General features: G+C 45.1%; 1 protein-coding gene across 2 annotated transcripts; it reads left to right on the top strand.

The window, feature by feature from the left end:
* Window positions 1-541: 541 nt before the first annotated feature.
* Window positions 542-15,239, top strand: PAK6 (p21 (RAC1) activated kinase 6). Of its 2 annotated transcripts, XM_062494733.1 has the most exons (8): window positions 542-748; window positions 4,631-5,233; window positions 8,426-8,917; window positions 9,159-9,292; window positions 11,920-12,046; window positions 12,236-12,361; window positions 13,008-13,142; window positions 15,072-15,239. In XM_062494733.1, the coding sequence occupies exons 1-8, from the start codon at window positions 545-547 to the stop codon at window positions 15,237-15,239; spliced, it is 1,989 nt and encodes a 662-aa protein (XP_062350717.1). In that variant the 5' UTR covers window positions 542-544. The 2 variants fall into 2 exon arrangements, with proteins under 2 accessions (XP_062350717.1, XP_062350716.1); XM_062494732.1 differs by lacking the exon at window positions 13,008-13,142 and having other exon boundaries at window positions 545-748.
* Window positions 15,240-19,672: the final 4,433 nt, after the last annotated feature.

Genomic DNA, 19,672 nt, shown 5'->3' on the forward strand with positions numbered 1-19,672 from the left:
CTAAGCCAGAAAAGCTGAGATCCATAGTCAGTCTCGGGCAGCTCTTCCTTTGGCAACAGCTCTGCTGTCTTTAAATGGGAACCAAGTGGATATTGCTTATTTGGAGTAAGCAGTGAGAAGACAACCTGAGCCCTGTTCATAGCTGCCTTAAATTCCACTTTGTGGTGGAATCAATGCTGTCTAACTGGCTGGACTCCAAAGCCATTTAATGTAGGTACAAGCAAGTAAAATATAAACATGTAACTCTTAATTACTTTTTAAACAGTTTTATCAGGCAATATGAATTTGTAGAAATTAAGGAAGTTGCTAAAAATCTCATCTGAGCCATGAACCTGCAAGGTGGCCTTGGGCAAAATCATCACTCTCTTGGTCCCTGTTTCCTCCTCTGTAAGAGCAGGTGATCAACTCCTGATAAAGTGCTTTTCACTGGAAAAATGTTCTCAATATGACATTATCAACTTGTATAATTGTTACCTGATTTTATTGCTTGGGCACTTCAGCCTAGACAGGCACTGACGGCGTTGCCTTCTGCCCTTCAGGCATCATGTTCCGTAAGAAGAAGAAGAAACGCCCGGAGATCTCAGCCCCACAGAACTTTGAGCACCGTGTCCACACCTCATTTGACCCAAAGGAGGGCAAATTTGTGGGCCTGCCACCTCAATGGCAGAATATTCTGGACACACTGAGGCGCCCCAAGCCAGTGGTAGACCCTTCAAGGATCACAAGGATGCAGCTCCAGCCTATGAAGGTAAGGGAGGGAGACTGTTCTTTCCTGTTTCTCAGGGATTTGCCTCCAAGTTGAGGCACTGTTTCTGGTGCCCCATGAATGGGACTGAGTGTGGTATCTGTATGGAATTCAATGGATAGCAGGCTTTGATAGCCCAAGGTGAATGTAACTTCATCAGGAATAAGTACAGTAGGATCCTGACCTGTTGCTTTCACTGGTGAAACAACCAGCTGGCTGCCTGTCACAGTGATGGGGACCTGTGAAAGCTTCTGTGGTAGCTGACAGGACACAGGATGTGTTCAGCTGTTGTACAGGGAAGCCAAGAGAATTCCTGGAGAGACCTATTTTAGCAGGCTTGTCATTCTTGTGGGTGAGCAAATTTGGCTGGTAATTAAGTTGCCAGGGAAGCCTAAGTGGGAGAGAGAGCAGTGTGGTGCTACCTTGCTGTTCATGGACAAGTGAGGACAAGGACTAAACTAGGGTCTAGGCTAAAACGGGTAATAAACCAGCACTTTAATGGAAAGTGGGACATGGTAATGGGACAATGTCTTTCAGTGAGGAAAAGCAAGTGATTTTTGTAGATGGATGGGTTTGGATGGCTGCTGGTACTGGCATCTGGAGACTGTGTAAGTGACAGCAGGAGCATGCTGTGGGAAAAGGCAACTTCGTGATGACCGCTCAGGAAAGGAAATGAAAGATGGTGACAGAAATATTGTGCTTAAAGTCTTAGTTGCTTGGGGAAAGTTTTTGTTCCTAGTTAAAAAAAAATCCTGCAGGGGCCTGAAAACTGAAAGGTGCGCTGTAAAACAGAGATGTTGCTTTTTGGGTTTTAGGAGGGATATAAAGAAGAGTTGGCTATCTGATGAATATATTTAGCTTTTTGTGTACAGGTGCTTAAAACATGGGGACTAAAGGGGCTATATTTGATTTAATGTAAGCTTCAGTACATAATCAAACCTGCTATTGCCTGTCAGGATCTTTGAGCATAATGCTGGTTTATAAAGGAAAAACTTGCCTAGGAAGAATAGGTGGGAGAAAAAAAGGCAGGAGGTATTGCCTGTTGTCCTGAAGGTGCTTTGAGGTTCAAAATGTAGTAGAGGGATAGGAGCACAATCCAGAGAAGAGATAAAATGTGTAATAAGAGACCAACTTGGTTAGATCAGGAGCTCCTTAATGAGCTTAAACTGCAGGAGGATTGCTCAGAAGGGTGGAAACTAGGTCAAGTTATAAAGGGCAAAGAGAAAAGAAATTCATGTAGAAGCAAAACTGGAAGGCCAAGGCATAAAAAGATATGTTATTCTCAAAGAATGTAAAGGGCACTAAGGACACCTCATGAGTGCACTGAGGAGGAGAAGGAGGATGAAGGAAAGAATTTGTTCACTGCTGGTTTTGGAAGACAGTTAACAGATGACACTGAGAATTCCTAAGTGTTTAACGATTTTTCTCTGGTCTTCATTAAGTGTGATCAGTGGGCTGACAATTAGCATGAGCATGAAGAGATGAGAATGCAGGCCAGAATAAGAAAAGAACAGGAACAGAAATGAGACTTAGCTAAGAAGTTGCATATTTTCAAGTCAGCTGGGCCTAATGAAATTCAAGGAATTGCAGATCAGTCAGAATAATTTCTATCCCCAGAAAGAGACTGGAACAAATAAGCAAGTAATCTATTTGCAGCCACTTCCAAGGAGATAGCAGGGTAATAGCTGGCAGCCAGTATGGATTTATCAAGAAAAGAATCACGTCAAGCAACCCAATTTTCATTAATCACAGGGTAGGGGGTTTTGGCTCAGGGAGAAGTGATAGCACTCCCCTGTATCTTGCTTCAGTGACTCTGGATACTGGACTGATGGCATTTCCAGAGCAAACCAAGTTTCCTCCAGTATTAGGCAATGGGTGCTGAAAAAGTACTGTGAAGCATCACTGTTGAAACAGAAATGTGTGTGAAGAGATTTCCAGGAGTTTGCCCTGGGCCTTATGCTGGTTAGGTCTTTCATGTCTGACTTACTAAACCCAAGGATGGTAAAAGCTGAAAGGAGGTGCAAATCCTTAAGAGAACAAGGACAGAATACTCAAAACCCTCTAAAAACTAAAGAATCATCTTAAACCAACACTGTTTTTCCCAGTAATTCCAAATGCAAACACTCTCATATACTGCATAACAAAGCTGACTGTTTCTGGTAAACTCCATTTGAATTAATTCCAGTTCAATGATACCAATCAATTAGATTTTCTTTTTTTTTTTCAAGTGCTAGTTGGCCAAGCCCTCATATATAGTCCTGGATTCAATTATCAGAGTAGTTCCTGGGTTTGTGTGTAGCTTATAGAAAGATGCTTTTCTTGTTATAATTTCTCAGTTTTGGTCAGTAAGGCAGGAGCTATGTAAGAGCACTCTGTATGGATTTGGCTCAAATTTGGATGTTTCCTCATTAATCTGGTGCAGTCCTTAAACACAGTGGCAAAGCAAGATTAAATCCCATCTTCCCTGTCTACTGGGGCTGGGTCTGACTTCATGAGTGACCTGAGTCTAATTCTAGGGAGTTTTAGCTACAAGGGAAGAAGAGCATTACAGTGGATTTTCTGGAGCAGCCATAGCATGTTGCTGGAGACTTATTTTGAGAATACCCACGTCTTTTTGGAATGATTTTTGTCCATTTTGAATAAAAGGTTCGTGTCCCCAGCACATCATTCCGTGACAGGAGCTGGGCTGTGGAGGAAGGGGTGTGTGTGTGGTGAGGGAGTAGGAGTGAAGACCAGAATTTCCAGCTGTAGCTGGTGTGTGTGCCATGGAGTGATCTGGGTTGTCCTTTCTTCACCTTGTTGAACACAAATCTTCTGTTCTGCCTTTCATTCTCAGACTCTGAGCAAACCAGGTGCTTGTGTACTGTGGTGGTGTTCTGTTGAAATTACGGGAGCTACTGTGTTGCACCAGCTAAGTATTAGTCTCAGTGTAATTAATTCAGCATGTTTAGAAGAACCCTGGAGCTCAGTTAGCAAACAGGAGATTGCTGTCACTCCAGGGAAGGACTTTCCTCAGGCAGAGGTTCATGAAAGTGTAGGAGTGATCCTGTGCTGCAAATTTCTGCAGAGAAATGAAACATTTTGGTTCCCAGCACTAGAAAAGCTTCAGTAAGCTTTTCAGTTCCAGAAAAAAAAAACCCAAAAAACCAAGGTAGAACACTACAAAATATACCAACATCTTCAAGTGTCCTACTTGTACAGAGCTGATGCCTGTTTGGATGGAAGCCTTGTTCTTCAGCATTTGCTTACAAGGCAGTTGTGAGTTGCTGTGACCCTTTGTTCATAATTTTTAATTATAATAGCTTGGCAGGGCAGAGCAGGGAGGCAGAGTTGGAACAGCACAGTCTGCACTGGTCAGGATTGAGATGTATTAGCAGAAATTGTAGAGAAGCAGACTGAGGGACGCTGATTACAACGCTATTGAGAGTGCTTCAGGGGAGAGATGAACCTTCTGTTGGCACAGCAAAGGTGAGTTTTGCAAATGGAGCTTGCAGCATGCTGGAACTTCTGAGAACTAATATTTCAGGAGCTTGGTGAGTGCATTAGTTATGTAGGTGTCACACAGTTTCAGCACAAGAAAGCCAGGAGTGTTGAAATAGCCCAGTTTTTCTCTAATATTGTCTTTTAGAATATGAGCACACCAGCAGAATTGACTGTTCTGGCTGACAGCAGTGCTGCTCTGACAGCAGGGTGTAACCCAAGGACTCTTTTTTTTTTTTTTTCCCCCAGTAAAGGACAATGACACAAAAGATAAAAATTAGTAATTTTTCCTGAATTCCTTGAGTTGTCTTTGGCTATAGGTGCAAAATCTAACCTGTGGCAAGATAAATTGAGCCTCCATTCTTACAACTCTGTCTTGTTTCTCATCTTTCCTGCGTTCCCCAGACCGTGGTGCGGGGCAGTACTGTTGAAGTGGAAGGCTACATCTCTGGGTTGCTCAATGACATCCAGAAGCTTTCTGCCATCAGCTCGAACACTCTGAGGGGCAGGAGCCCTACCAGCAGGAGGAGAGCCCAGTCCCTTGGGCTCCTGGGAGATGAGAGACCTCCAGACATGTACCTTCAGAGTCCTGAAGGAGACTGGGCAGACAAGTATGGGAACTACCTCAACTGCAATGGTGGGTCCAAGGTGGCCCGGAGGCAGACCATGTGGCCAGATTACAAATCCCGCCTGGAAGGGCAGCCTCATCCCAACGGGATGGTGACAAAAGCCCAGTCCCTGGGGCCATCGGAGTTCCAGGGTGCCGATGGCAGCTGTCTGCAGCACACCTCTGGGCTGCAGCACGTGCCTGCTGTGCCGGGGGAGAGCGAGATGGCAATGAAGAGCCCGGAAGAGGGCTGGCTTCAGCGACAGCCCAACGCCAGGCCCTCGGGGGAAGGCAGCCCCAACTCCAAATCACGAGACAACAGCCTGAAGAGGAGGCTCTTGCGCAGCATGTTCCCCTCCTCCAGCACATCAAACAAGCCAGGTCCTCCCTTGCAGATCAAGGTAAGAGTTATTCACTGGACTGAAATGTTGACTTTACAGTTCCAGAGGTTACATATGCAGCCAATTTAATTGCAAACATTGGGCAACCATCTGTTCTTGTTATAATTAATGTTGGAATCAAAATAGTCCTGGGCAGGGGAAATGTGTGGTCCTCCTGAGCTTCATGAGATGCTGCGAGGCACAGCTCAGGATGGCAGCCAGATCTCCAGCAGAAGGTTTGGCGGAGCTGCAGGAGTGTGGGCTGGGAAGGACGAGGGGTCTTAGTCATTACGTTCTGTGTGGTAAAGGCATAAGTGCAATGCCATTCTCCTGGCATCAAATAGCCTTTGCCGTTTGGGAAATTGCCACAGTTTGCATTAGCAGTGTATTCTTCTGCCTGTGCAAACCAGAACTACCTCGGGAGAGTGTGTTGGTTATAGCTGTATCTGCCAGGCGACAGCAGCAGGGTTTTATCAGCACCCATGGTGCTGTCATACAGGAAGTCAGACTGTTGGATTTTGAAAAGGGTGGGACAGCTCATAGCTACAGCTCCCCCAGGAAAGCTGTCCTGAATGGATGACTCATTTCTTGTTAAACTGGAGAAAATATCTGGTTCCTGGTACTGGATAGGAAATGCAGCCATTGCTTCTTTTCCATTTTGGGCTTACCCAGCATCTGTTGTCTTTGCATGGCTTGTCTGGTGGCTTCAAAGGTGGTGCTGGGCGTCACTGATTCCCAACTGCTGTGAAGTGCCTGAACTGGGAGGATGATGACAGGAACCACTGTCTAAACCAACCTGACTGTTCTGAAGGGTGGTGCAGGGAGGGGATGTCTCCAATCCAGCTTCTTGCAGTTTGCATAAGGATCCATGCTCAAGGCTTAGGGCAACAGTGGGTTTCTTTTCCAAGGGAGAGGATTTTGAAGGAATGCAGTCCTTGCGTAATACAAACTGGACATTGCTGTCTGAGTGACTCTGGGGCTGATCTGCACTGCTTTGAGGCCTGTCCCCTGAATACCTAGAACTGGCCACTTCTGTCTTCCAGGCAGAGTGTCTTTGCCATGCTTGGCACTTCCAGGAGCAGGACCAGAAGTTACCAGCTAAGTGGATATGCTTGGGAGTGTTTGAACTTCAGTTGTTTGTCTGAAGAGAGGAGTAGGGAAGACCTTGAAGACAAATCTATCCCCCTACTCCAGTGAGGGACCTGTGCCATCCCTGGTAGTTGTTTGTTCTAAGATGTTCTTGCCAGCCTCTGATGATGAAAACCTGGCTCTCCTGTTCTGATGGAGCTGATGATGTGTAAAAAATGTGCAATTGCAGATAAAAAGAACGGGGATATAACTGAATCATGGAGTCCCAGACTGGTTTGGGTTGTTAGAGACCTCTATGTCCTTTGCGTTCTACCCCCTGCCATGGGCAGGGACACCTTCCACTAGACCAGGCTGCTCCAACCTGGTCTTGAACACTTCCAGAGTTGGACCATCCACCACTTGGCTGGGTAGCTGGCTGAAATTGGGAAGGTGGTGCCTTGAAAACCACCACGGGAACACATATGGGTTTGAGTGCACCTTCCTTATGAAGGGAAGGAATGGGAAAACCAATGACATCTCAAAATGTCCCAAGACAGAAAACATGTACGTGGGGACTGTCAGATTACAGAGGCAGGAAATAAGACTTACATATGGTTAAGCAAACCTGTGTGAGCTTGCACGTGTGTTGTGTGCCCTTCTGCATGCTCTGGGTTATGTAAAATGTGGGGTTTTTTTCTCTCTTGAGACAAAACAAGATTTGGGAAATAAATTCTGTGTTCCCGTGAGCATGTCAGCACAGGACTGCAGGGGTGGAGCTGGTGTACGGGGAGGAATGAACTCCTGACAGGCAGTTGTGTTTGTGCTGTGCTCTGATGCTGCTAAATCGTGTTTTCCAGGGCCTCTCTGTGTGTGAGGCTTATGCAGATTCTGCTCTTGACAGAAATCCTTGATTAAAACCCAGAGTGCATAGAATTAAATCCTACACAATTATTCCCTGTCTGAGACAGGGAAAATGAGTGCTCTTGTAAAAAATTCTCGATTGGCAGTTTTCAGTTCCCATGCCCATATTATTAACTTTATTAATAATCTCTCTGAATTGTGAGAGAAAAAAAGCTTTTTGCTTTGAAGTTTCTATTTTGCCCTATAATATAAACGATGGGTTTGCTCTTTCTGAAGTTGCTTCTTTGACAGTTCTACTATTATTTTGCATATTTTTATATACATATAATATGTATATTTTACATATACATATGTATGTATATAATGTATTTTGTACCCCACCTGCTTAATGCTGTTGAATTTTAATTAATCAGCATTTCTAGGGTGAGTACTAGCATGACAATATTTATCCTTCCTGGTATGGGAATGCATGTCCTGAAGCCACATTCCCACAGGCTGTGATCTTACTGCATCTCCTACATTAAATAGGGTTGGGCCTGCTTGCCATTTGAGTGGGAGGTCTCCAAAAACCTCAAGCACTGCTAATCCAAATTCACTGTAGGTCAGTTTTAAGCCAGCGATGTGGCAGGTTGCTCTGTGTAGCTGGAGTCTCATGTTGGCTGCCTCCAGCTGTCCTGGTGCCTGGTGCTTTTCCCAAAGTGGAGAGCTAATTCCATGCCTGATTGACAGGAATGCTCTGCAGGTACCAGTGGAAAGCACAGTGAGTGTTTTCAGTAGGCAGAGTGTAATTACCCAGAGGGAATTAGGCCAAGACATCAAAGTGATTTACAGCCTTGGCATGAATCCTCTTTCCTTTTATACAAAGGAAGATCAGAGGCATGGAGGGATAAAGGATTTTCAAATTCTCTGCAGCACAGGTTACCCCTGAGTTTTGGTGGCAAGGTTGGAATGCTTTTTAGCAGCTGGGGTTTTTTTCCCTGTGGGATTTGTGTCTTGGTGTTTTTTTTAAAGCAGGTTCCCTTTTAACTGCCTCAATTTGGAGGCCCCTAAAGCGTAGCACCCATTCCCTAAGGGATTCTTGAAGATCTACATCTAAGATCTTCATCCAAGCCATGTGTTAGGCAGACCTGGAGACAAGAACCTGAAGCTCTTGATTCCAGTCTGCTCTGAGGTGTGCTAGAACAGAGTGGGATGACACAAAACCTGATTCCTCACCTCTTCACTTGTTAATCCAACTATCACTTTTTTTTGTTTCTCTCACTTTCCTGTTTGTTCCTCTTGAAGTCTAATGCTTTCTTCAAGCCCCAGCAGTGGGGTTCCCCCCACAGCCCTGCAGCCAAAGCCCAGTCTCTCCCCCCAGACCAACCTGCCTCCGAGTTCCCCAGGATGATCTCTGAAGCTGGGACCCCCCAGAAGTCCCCAACAGCAGAGAAGGCTGTGGCAGTGCCACCAGGCCGACCCTCCCCAGCGGGGTCCCCCAGGAACCGGCAGACCCAGACCAGTTCCAGCAACCTCCACCTGCCCCAGGACTCTGCTGGGAAGGGGCAGCCAGCCAGCGAGGACCCTGTGGTCGTGACTCACGAGCAGTTCAAAGCTGCCCTCAGGATGGTTGTGGACCAGGGAGATCCCAGGGCATTGCTGGAGAATTACATCAAGATTGGGGAAGGCTCCACAGGAATCGTATGCATCGCTCGGGAGAAGCACTCAGGGCGCCAAGTGGCTGTGAAAATGATGGATCTGAGGAAACAGCAGCGCCGGGAGCTCCTCTTCAATGAGGTGAGTGTGCTGAAGAGGGGGGGGATTCTGCTGTCCACATTGGAACAATCAGTGTGGCAAAAGGAAGGGAAGAGCAGGATCATCTTCGTTTTAGTAGCATTATGCTTGTACCAAGAACAGCTATTGCCGGGGGAATGGAGGCTCTGCACCATAGTCACTGGGCTGTGTGCTCACCTGGTTGGATAAGATGAAGTGTGGTGAGTGATTTTGTGGTGGCCACTTGTCCACTGTGGTTTTACAGGTGGTGATAATGAGGGACTATCAACACGTCAATGTCGTGGAGATGTACAAGAGCTACCTTGTGGGAGAGGAGCTCTGGGTGCTGATGGAGTTTCTGCAGGGAGGAGCCCTCACAGACATCGTGTCTCAGATCAGGTACAAAGCAAAATCCCAGAAATCAACATGGGAGAGCAAGAACAGCAGAGTGAGGATTTCTGGGACAAAGAGATTCCCTCAGAGATCTTGTGTTTGCAGTGCCCTGAAACTGCTACAGTTTATAACAGTTACCCATTGTGAATATGTGGTAATACTTTCGATGTAGAAGGGATTAATTTAAAGGACTGATCCCTTTAGTTACCCACTAGTCATCTCCTTGATGACCTTCTCTGTAAAACACAGTACTTAGAAGAAGTGTTGTTTACTATATCTGTTGAATCCTGGCCAGGAACTTCATTGAATAAGTATTAAAGAGCATGCAGAAATAGTTTTCAGTGGTGCAACCTTAGCCACAAATTGAACCTCACTAACTCCTCTGGAGAAGTGCAGCAGAGCCTTGAGATCTGGACTCCTTCCCAAATTTCATTGCCTAAAGATAGCAGCTACTGGACACTCTCCTAAATTTGTTTCCTTATCTACGCTGCTTCATATTCAATAGTGCCCAAAGCATTTCTGTAGGGCAAAGAAGTTGTTCTCAGATGGCCTCTGGTCCCTCTCAGAAAGTGTTCTGATGATGCAGTTATGGTGATTGTGTCTTACCCATGACTCTGGAGCACCCTCCTCCTGCTTCAAAGCAGTCCTGCAAGGCTGGAAACTGGGGTAGGGAATTCCAGTGGAAAGACTGACAAAGAAAGTCTGTAGGATGAGAGTTTCTTTTGGAAGATTCGGGATCTTAATTGGATTACAGTTAGGCAGCACTGTAATCAGTGCTAGCACTGATTGATTTCAGTTTTTAAAAACTCATAGTACACTTTTGTTTTACATATGTGCTTGGACTAGGTCCTGTGATGGGTTTAAGGCACGTATTTTACTCTGCTTGGTGGATGTAAGGCATGGATCTTGCTCTGTTGAGTTCTGTTTTGGAAGCACAATTCTGAGAGGCATCAAGTGCCACCTTGTCCTCTGTAGACTCCAAAACCCTACCTGGAAGGTGTGTCCTGAAGACAATTACCTGGGCAGACCCTTCCAGAATTGAGTTCAGAGGCATCTCAGGGTCTGTAAACCAACATTTAATCCTGGGGAATGCTGAGTTACAGTTTACAGGGCCAGTGAAACTTTTGTAGCTCTTGGCTGGAACTGAATTATAGATACAAGGTGATGAAGAGGTTTATGAAGGGTCTGTGTATCCACCGGTGAGACCTCAGCCTAAATTTGTTTTAAGAAGCTTCCTTTGAACCTGTTAATGCATGCTTTTTTCCCCTCATGATGGAAGCAGGATCTGTTATAACCATAACATTTATCAGAAGTAAGCTGCAAACCTTTATCAGTTTTTCCCAGGAAGGAAAATGCCATCATTGCAGTCATTAAACTTTTGCTGAAGGGAATAAGTGATTTACATCTCCAGGAGTGAGGTAATCCTCCAGTAATTTGTTTTACACTATGCAGTTACTTGACTGAAACCAAATTCCATATGTGACAGAGTCAAAGTGCACCTCTTGTGATCTTCTGGAACCACAGGGCTTTCAGGTGGATCAGCTCAGGCACTGTGAAATGAGCAGCACTGCTCCTAAAAGCATCGGGTTCTGTGCTGGGAAGTCCCACAAATTTGTCCCTTTTCAGGTAAAATCATAAAGGCAGAATTAGCCCCCTGACACCCTTCACATTTAGTTGCCGTCAGTGTGGCACAGTGCAGCTACAATGTCGTAGCTGTCCCAGTTTGGAAAAGTAAGGTATGGGATGCCAAACAAGCAGCACAAGTGCAGATTTCTCAGTTGATGGTGTAGAAATTGTTACGGATTTAGAAGGTGCAAGAAGGTTCACTGCACAGTTCTGCCTTCTGAGTGCTCTCTTCTCCTTAGGCTCACTTGCAGACCTGAATTTGAGGATGTTTCATTTCTCTGTCCTGAGCTGGGGGTTGTTCAGAACAACTGCTAGAGACAGCTGAGAATCTGCAGTACTCAATTTGGGTACTTCAGCTGTTCTTTGAAATAATTTACTTCTAGCACTGCTCAGTGTAAATATGTAGAGCTGTCATGGTCCCCAGGTACAGGAGAGAATTTTCATTTCTACGTTTTTCACTCAACTGGGAAGGTTTTTGTATTGCTATTCTAAACAGCAACAGCTTCTAAAGAGGGGGTTCTTGGGGTCATATTCCATGTGCTAACAGATGTAGAAATCAGTAGTGTAGCCTGTGCTACCTTCAGTTAGGTGTGAGTTTACCCCAAGTATCTGCAGGAAACACCTCAAGGATTCCTATATTCTGTCAGATGATGCATTTGAATGTTTCATGGATACAGTTGCACAACAAGCCTTGTGAATAATGTCTTTACTGTATTTGCTTAAAAAAAGCTGTCTCACCAGTTACTGCAGGACCTCTCAGAGCTGCTTGAAACAACAGCATCTTGCAGAATGAACTTAGGTACAGAATTCAAAGTGCAATTTCTCTGTATTAAACCTATGAAAACTTAGTTGTCAACTATCAAGTAAAAAATGTTTTCCTCAGTAACATGGAAGAATGATCAAGGTGAGATGATAATCATCACAGGGAACCAAAGTGTCTGTTCTTTAAGCCCCTGTGAAGGAGCACTGTGTTCTGCACATTTTAAGTCCCCTGTCTCTAATTGCAGACTGAACGAGGAGCAGATTGCCACAGTGTGTGAGTCGGTGCTGCAGGCTCTGTCCTATCTCCACTCTCAGGGGGTCATTCACCGAGACATCAAGAGCGACTCCATTCTTCTGACTTTGGATGGCAGGGTGTGTTTCATTAGACAAATTGTTTCCTGTCTTCTGCTGCAGCAGCCTCTTGTCTCTTATTTCCTATCTATTCCCAATCCTTTCTTTTCCCCTTGTCCTCTTACTTTCTTTGTCATCTTTGTCTGTGGTGTTTCCCTCTGTGTTGTTTAAGGCTTATTTTTAAGATTGATTGCTTTTTTCTTTGTACAGGTCAAACTCTCTGATTTTGGCTTCTGTGCTCAGATCAGCAAAGATGTACCTAAAAGAAAATCCCTGGTAGGTACTCCTTATTGGATGGCTCCAGAAGTCATTGCAAGGATACCGTACACCACTGAGGTAAGGGTTCCAGCCTCCTTCACAGCAGGAGAGCAAGTAATATTCTGAAGTGTCACAGGAAAATAACTACTGGCTTTTCCAGGAAGTCTCCAGATTCTATTTAGAAAATAAACCTGACTATGACTACAGCTTTGATGGTGATGACATCAATATTTCCTAAATCAGTAGAAAACCAGATTGTTCTGCTTCTAGGAACAAGGCATCAACTTGTTCTATTCTTACACCTAAAGCTTGGCCTAGACTTGTATCTGCTGTGGATAGATGTGAGCAAGGGCCAGCCTGTGACACGATAGGGACTGGTATATAAATTCTATAAAGGAAGGGGGGGAGATGTAAGCTCTGAGCAGGTTGGTATAAGTTCTGGGCAGGTGGCAGCAGACTGACTGCAGTTTTGTTTACCAACCAAGTTTGGTACAAGCAGTTACTTGCACACCTTTGCATGTTGCAACACCGGCATGGCTCAGTCCTGGGTGCATAACTGACTTTGTTAAACTCTTGAAAGAAGCCCAAAAGCATTAAGGGCATCAGTATTGGACTCTCTTGGTACCATTTGTCGTGGGTGGGGTGTTGTAGTCTTTATGAAAGCAACAAAATGGGGACCTGCTCCTCTGGAATGTGTGCATTGATGTGATATTGTCTCCCACAGGTGGATATCTGGTCCTTGGGGATCATGGTGATAGAGATGGTAGATGGAGAACCCCCCTACTTCAGTGATTCTCCAGTCCAGGCAATGAAGAGACTCCGTGACAGCCCTCCTCCCAAACTGAAAAACTTCCACAGGGTGAGCATGCTGCCAAACACTGTAAAACTGATGGTTATCATGGGCAAACATCCGTATCAGCTGTTCCCAGTACAGTTGGCTGTGGAAATGGTCTTGCTGGGACATGTTCCTTGGGGAGCAGCTTTGGCCTTGGGGTCTTAGTGGCTGCAAGCTGCTTCTAAGAGCTGATGGCTGCTTTGGGAACAACCCTGGCAGTGTGAGGGCACCTGGGCATAAGCAGAGAGTGCAGATCAGAGCTGCTTCAGGTAGACCCAGCAGTTCCCAGCTTGCTGATTTCGATTGAGTAGCTTATCTTCCAGGGAAGGGAACAGGAGGATCCCTGCTCTTGGGAGTTTCCAGCTTCATGGCCTTCAGGACTACAAAGGCTTCATTATGGTCGGAGCAGGAGAGCTGAGGACAGATGTAAACTCATGGAGACACTGCAGCAGCTCAGAAGATGAACTTGGCTCCATGGTTCCTTAGGAAAAAGTAGCAGTGACATAATAAATAGTGATCACCTTCCAGTGCCTGCTTGAAGCAGCCTTCCTTTCATTCTATGCCCAGGCTCTGAGATCAAACAGCTTCTGCAGCATCCTGAGCTAGCCAGCCTTTCCAATTAATCAGAGCATCTGCAGCTGCTAAAACTGAATTATTTAAGAGAGTAGACTGCTGAACTAACAGCACACACTCCAACATCAACAGCTGTTCTTTCCTTTTTGCCTTTGCAACACTAATTAAAATTTCACGGTCACATTCTGTGTAAAACCATCCTGGTCTAGGTCACACCTTAGTTGGTGATGTGGGCCTGCAACAAGCTGTGACAGCCAGAACTGGTTATGGTCTTGCTCTGCTCCACCTTGTACTGGGAAGAGCACACTGGCTTCCAGCAGACCTCTGATTTACAGGCCAGTGGGCATCCCTCCCCATTCCCTGCTGGAGTGCAGCTCCAGCTGTGGATCCAGCCCTCTATTCTGGGGCCAGTTCGTGGCTCACTGTGGTCAGTGACTGCAGTACTGGGGGCAGCAGGTTAAAGGAATGCCCCCTAGGATAATCCCTGCTGCATTGTTAAAGCACGGGCAGATTTATTGACAGGAATACAGGCAGGATCCTGGCACTCGTTCTGAGCTGTGCGGTGCCTTCTCCAGCAATCCCAAGTGAAGTCATCCAAAGCGTTCCTGAGATGAGCAATAGCTCGGTGTGTACAGTACTGCAGGATCTACTAAGTGAATCAGAGATGGGAAAATGCCCCCAGTCTAAACTGGGTGTAATTATCAGCATTAAAATAAATAAATATATGCCAAGATAATTTTTTATTCCATTTTAACACTGCAGAGGATTAAACCAGCCAGAAATGTGCGGGGTCTTGAAGTGGTACTTGGGGCTGGCTACTCCCAGGCTTTTACACCTCTTCCAAAGGACAAACCTGTGAGGTTATTCAGCTTTTTGATATTTGTTCTGCAGCTTCTTCATCTTCTTGTACCATTAGCCATGAGGGTTTTTCAGGCTCTCAGAACCTATTGGAGAACTCTATTTAACTGCCTTTCCATAATCTCTGACCAGTAAAAGAATAGATTGATGCCCCATTCCCACCCTAGTGATGTGCCCAGGTAGCAGGAATCCTGCTGAGTTTTTGTGCTGAAATCCAGGAAAGTTTAAGCAACAAAATGGGAAGCAGAAGTAAACTGAATGGAAGGATGTAGCAGGCAGTCTTATCTTAATTGACTGTATCCGATTCAAAAGAAAACAGCCTAAGTTTTGTGCCTAGCAGTGTCAGAAAGTTATGTCCATATCATAAAAAGCATGTGACCAGTGTCAGGTTGCTGGAAAAGCAGTGATACAGATTGGGAATGTGCAGGATCGGTTTAGCCACACCCACCTCGGCAGCCTGGTGTTACATGAGCTGTGCCCGGTCCCTTTACGGGATTGACTTGGTTGGTTGCTTTTTCACAGACCTCCCCAGTTCTGAGAGACTTCTTGGAAAGGATGTTGACACGGGATCCATTGGAAAGAGCAACAGCACAAGAACTTCTGGATCACCCCTTTTTGCTCCAGACAGGACTTCCAGAATGCTTGGTGCCCCTTATCCAACAGTACAGGAAGCGCACCTCCACCTGCTGATTTTATATGAGGGAAAACTGTAGGGAAAAGGAATGTTTATAAAAAAATATACAGAAAAAAATTAAGAGCCCAGGCAGCCTCGACCTGTGAATGGTGCTTGGAACTTGCCAGTGATTGTTTTGGAGGACGAATGTGAATCCTGTCTGTGCATCCTCAGCCTTCTGTGGCTTCTCCCTTGCTGAAGACAATCAATACAGACTAGATCTAAGTGAGACCAAGTCTGTCTTAAGGATAAAGCGGGTATTCCATGGCTTGTGGATCACTGCTGCCGAAGGATGGCATTCAAAAGTGGAGTCTGAAGTTGTGTATCTGAATGTATGTGGATTTCTGCACGCCCTGGCTGCTGACTACTGAGCTGGAATGATATTTCCCACTTAGAAATGTGATCTTTGTTTCCTTCATTGTACACTGGAGCCATGAGCTGACTCACTTGGGGGCACAGACCCCTTTGAACTCTTAATGCACAAAGACTTTTTCTTTTTTCCTCTGAGACCTTTTCACAAATTATTTTAATTTCCTTTGGTTATATGTGGACCTAGAAACCTGCACACACTTCCTTAGGGAGCAGATGTGATATGTATATATTTGTTTCTAAGTGGCTCTCTTGCATCAATATGCTTCTCTTTTTGCTGCAGAATATGTAGGGTTTAGTGGTCAATCTTGAATCCATTTCATGATTTTAAACTTTTGGAGGGGGAAACCCTTGGATATGGGCCTCAAAGTGGACTCTATGAAGACCAGGTGCTCTTACCACCAGGATCTTGTGGTTGAAAATTCACCATTTGCAACACCTTGTGTGCTGGTTGGAATGTGAACAGCGTGTTCCTGTGGCTGGTTTCCAGGCACCTTACTTTCACAGTCCTTTCTCCCAGGAGAGGCTGAGAAGTGCTGCCCTGGGGCAGTTATTGGGTAGCATTTTGGGGATGCTGTAGGAGACCAAATGGAAGTATTTGAGTTATCCTGCATATCCCAGGATTGATTTTTGTGTTTGTGTGCTGCTGTCTGGCTATTGGTCTGCCTTTCCCCGTCAACCCTTTACATCTGGAAGGTTTCTGGTTGTCTAAACAGCTCCTTCAGTTATTTTAACATAGTTTTAGGTATTTTGTATGCTGCACTCTCTGATCAGTGAGATCCTCAAGGTAATTGGACTCTAGGTTGGGATTAACATTGTACAGTGATGGTGTGTGTTGTTGTGAGGTCTCAAGAATATATTAGTACATGTGGAACTGGGATCCTGTTTTGAAACTCCAGATTACCAAGGTTTTGGACTTTTAGTTATTCTCAGGACAGTCCTGCTGTCTCAGAAACTGACCTCAGAACTGCATTTTCTTCAGATGATGTTCATAACCTCTGTCCTCTGCTATTTGCTCCAGCTACAGATCCTGCTTCAAAATTGAAGCCACGGTTGATTACTTGAAGTAATTGGGATGGAATTCATCTGCACTGCTGCCAGCCATCAAAGGGTGGGCACCCAGTCTGCAGGGCATGTAGGTTGGAGAGAGGAACATCCCTGGGGAAACAACTCTGGAGGTGATTCAGACATCTGCTGAAGGGCAGAATCACTCTGTCTGTCACCCATAGCAGGTAGAGAGGTCATAGGGAGTTTCTGTAGACTGGATGTCTAAGTTAGGAGTTGATGAAGTTGGTCAAAATTAATTCATTAAGCTCCTTCTTAGCTGCACTGGAAAAATTTTGATGTAAAATGTTTCTGTATTCCGGATATATTGCTTTTTTTTTTAATGCAAAAAAAGCAGGGCTTGGAAAAGATTTATAATTTGAAGCAAACAGTCCTGCTTGTCTTTAGTTGTGAATCCTTTGCACTTGTGTTTTAAATTAAAGTAGTTCTTGATTTATTCATAAGCCTGTTACAGTGCTGAGATGCTTAAAAATGTGTCTGTAGTTCAGAGATGTGAGTGTGAACCTTGGAGTCTGTTCTAACTTCCCTGTTCCATGGCTATACAGCTTCTAAAACAAGAGAAGACTGGGGCAGGAGCCTGGATGCTGAGTCCTGAAGCAAAGGTTTCTTGGAGACAGGGATGACAGGTTTATCATTTAACACCATTTTATACTTTAGCCCAAATCTGACTAAACATAGTGAGGGAAGGCCCTGGAAAAATTGCATTCAAGTATCTTATAAAATTTTAAAATCTCATTACCATATTTGTGAGGAATGCAGAAAATATCCATCTTCCTGTGCAGTATAGAATTTAATTCCTGCTTATGTCTCTCTCTTTGCAGTTCATGCATGGCACAGCACCAATTAACTGCTCCATTACTTAGATGAGTGTGGAATCAAACATAAATCTTAAGATAAACCTAGATTAGCTGAAAGATCGAAGCTCCGTCTCCAGGGCCGACAGCTCCTTCCCCAGGAACCAGGCAGCCAGGCAGGAGAATGAGGATACACAGCAGGTTTGGAATTTGTATTGCAGTAGTGTTCAGGTCAGGATTTCATGTATGCTTGGTGATATCTGACTGTACAGCAAGGTGTACCCTCTTGTCTGACGAGCTCAGAGCCTACTCAGTGGGTAATTATGCTCAGAGATCGTTTTCTCTGAGTAGCTTTCTTTTTCTACAAGGGTGCACTCATGTCTCTGGGTTTGCTGCTGTTCTGTGTCATGTTTCCCCTGAATCCTTCCCTTTTATTTTCCTTCCTGTCAGCTTTGCTGGTATGGAGCCTTTTGCTGGCATAGCCCTGGCAATCAGCATCCAGGAGGCCTTTGAAGATGGCACATGGTATTTATATGAACAATTTACTGAATCAAACGGGGAATCTGTCAGTACTGTCACATCCCAATTGCACTGGTTTATCTATAATGGTGCCTGTCTTCCTCTAACAGGCCTCTGATGTTGGATGCAGCATCTTATTATCCCATTTATTTTGGAACAGAACAAATCTTTGTCTAGAGGCCCCTGTTTTTTAACCATTGGCAACAGAAGGATACTGGTTCAAATGAGGCTCCTTGAATTTGATGTTGTTTGAGATAAACCCCACCCTTCCCCTGCAGACTGGGGAGAGCTGCTGGCTGTGCCCTGGGTCCAGGGTATAAATGGAGGTAACAAGTAATAATCTAGGTAATCTTGGAGAATTTTGACATGTGGGATACATGTGGGGCAGGGAGGGTGTGTCTAAAATGGAACAGTTACTGTGCAGCAACTCCTTCTCTGAATGCCTTAGGCACATCACCAATATCTCCATTATGGAGGTAAAAAGGACTGGGGTCATTTAGATACAGTGTCTCCTGTTTGTGTCCCTTGCTGGGGCTGGTGTCATCCTCTGCTTTAGGCATCTCCATTATCTAATTTTTAATTATATAGTACAAAGGTTGGACTCGCTTAAATATTTTGGGCCAGAGAATGAGATCTCGAATATGCCACTTAAAAAATGAAAACTTGGAAAGGATCAGAGACTGTACCAAAATCTTCTGCTGTTCAGTGTCTGACCAGATGTTATTGTCTCAGTTGCCATTGAATTGGGAGTTCTGTGTGTAACAGCTGATGAGAGGCCTGGCTGAGCCAAGTATCACATCACCCTGTGCTCAGCAGGTAAGCAAGAACACAGGGCTGCACAGGAAGGAATCCTCAAGAATGTCTGAATCATGTGGGAAGAAAGAGTGGAAATTGTGGAATAGGGAAAATCAGATGGCCTCTCTCCTCTGGAGTCTGTGAGTAACCAAACCCTGGTGTGACTGAATTGTGCTGCTGGAGGGATGGTCAGGTTCAAGGTGTGCTCAGGACCCCTTGCAGTAACATTTGGTTTAGTGCCTTTATTTATTAACTATTTATTTATTTGTCCATTTCTCATCATGCAAGCTTTCCCCCATTTTGTGCAGACAGGGAGGTGTCAGAGGCACCGTGACACACGTGGGCTCAGAGGCATAGAGAGGCTTCCCCCTGGGGAGAAAGGGGATGATGCAGTGTGGTCTGTACTTCATGGGAGCCCTGGCCTTGCTTATAGTCATGCTTCCATGTGCACTCTGAAAAGTGCATTTAGAAGGTGTTTTTTAGCACTGAGGTGAAATCTGTGTAAAAGACTGCACCTGTTTTTCATGAAATTTGGCATCAATCCCCTGTGTGAGTGTTGGGTTCCATAACAGAAGGGTTGCAGAGCAGAAACTGTGATGGGGCTGTAAAGGGACACGTTGTTGTGGTGGATTTCCTTGCTCAGGTTTCAAACATCAGTGAACATTAATGCCACAAATCCCAAGTGCTGAAGTTCCGTTTTCTTAGCCCTGTGTCATAGTCCAGCTGAGCTCTGGTCAATTTTGAAATGCCTACACCTCAAGGAGCCCCCTGTAGAGCATTTTGCTCTGGTGCTGTGTCAGGCCTTGCTTTGGCCTGTGGATTTGTGCTGTTCAGAGCTGTCAGCTGATTTGTCAAGCTGGATTTGTGCTGCAGAGCTGTCACTGATGCTCTGCATGGGGAAGGGGCAG

The sequence above is a fragment of the Cinclus cinclus genome, chromosome 6, assembly GCF_963662255.1.
Source record: "Cinclus cinclus chromosome 6, bCinCin1.1, whole genome shotgun sequence".
Lineage (NCBI taxonomy): Eukaryota > Metazoa > Chordata > Aves > Passeriformes > Cinclidae > Cinclus > Cinclus cinclus.

Bases quoted from the DNA above. Each gene is read 5' to 3' on its own strand.
- PAK6 (XM_062494733.1), top strand. From the start codon at position 545: ATGTTCCGTAAGAAGAAGAAGAAACGCCCGGAGATCTCAGCCCCACAG. The intron at 12,047-12,235 runs GTGTGTTTCATT...TTCTTTGTACAG, and splicing joins TTCTGACTTTGGATGGCAGG to GTCAAACTCTCTGATTTTGG. The intron at 12,362-13,007 runs GTAAGGGTTCCA...TGTCTCCCACAG, and splicing joins GGATACCGTACACCACTGAG to GTGGATATCTGGTCCTTGGG.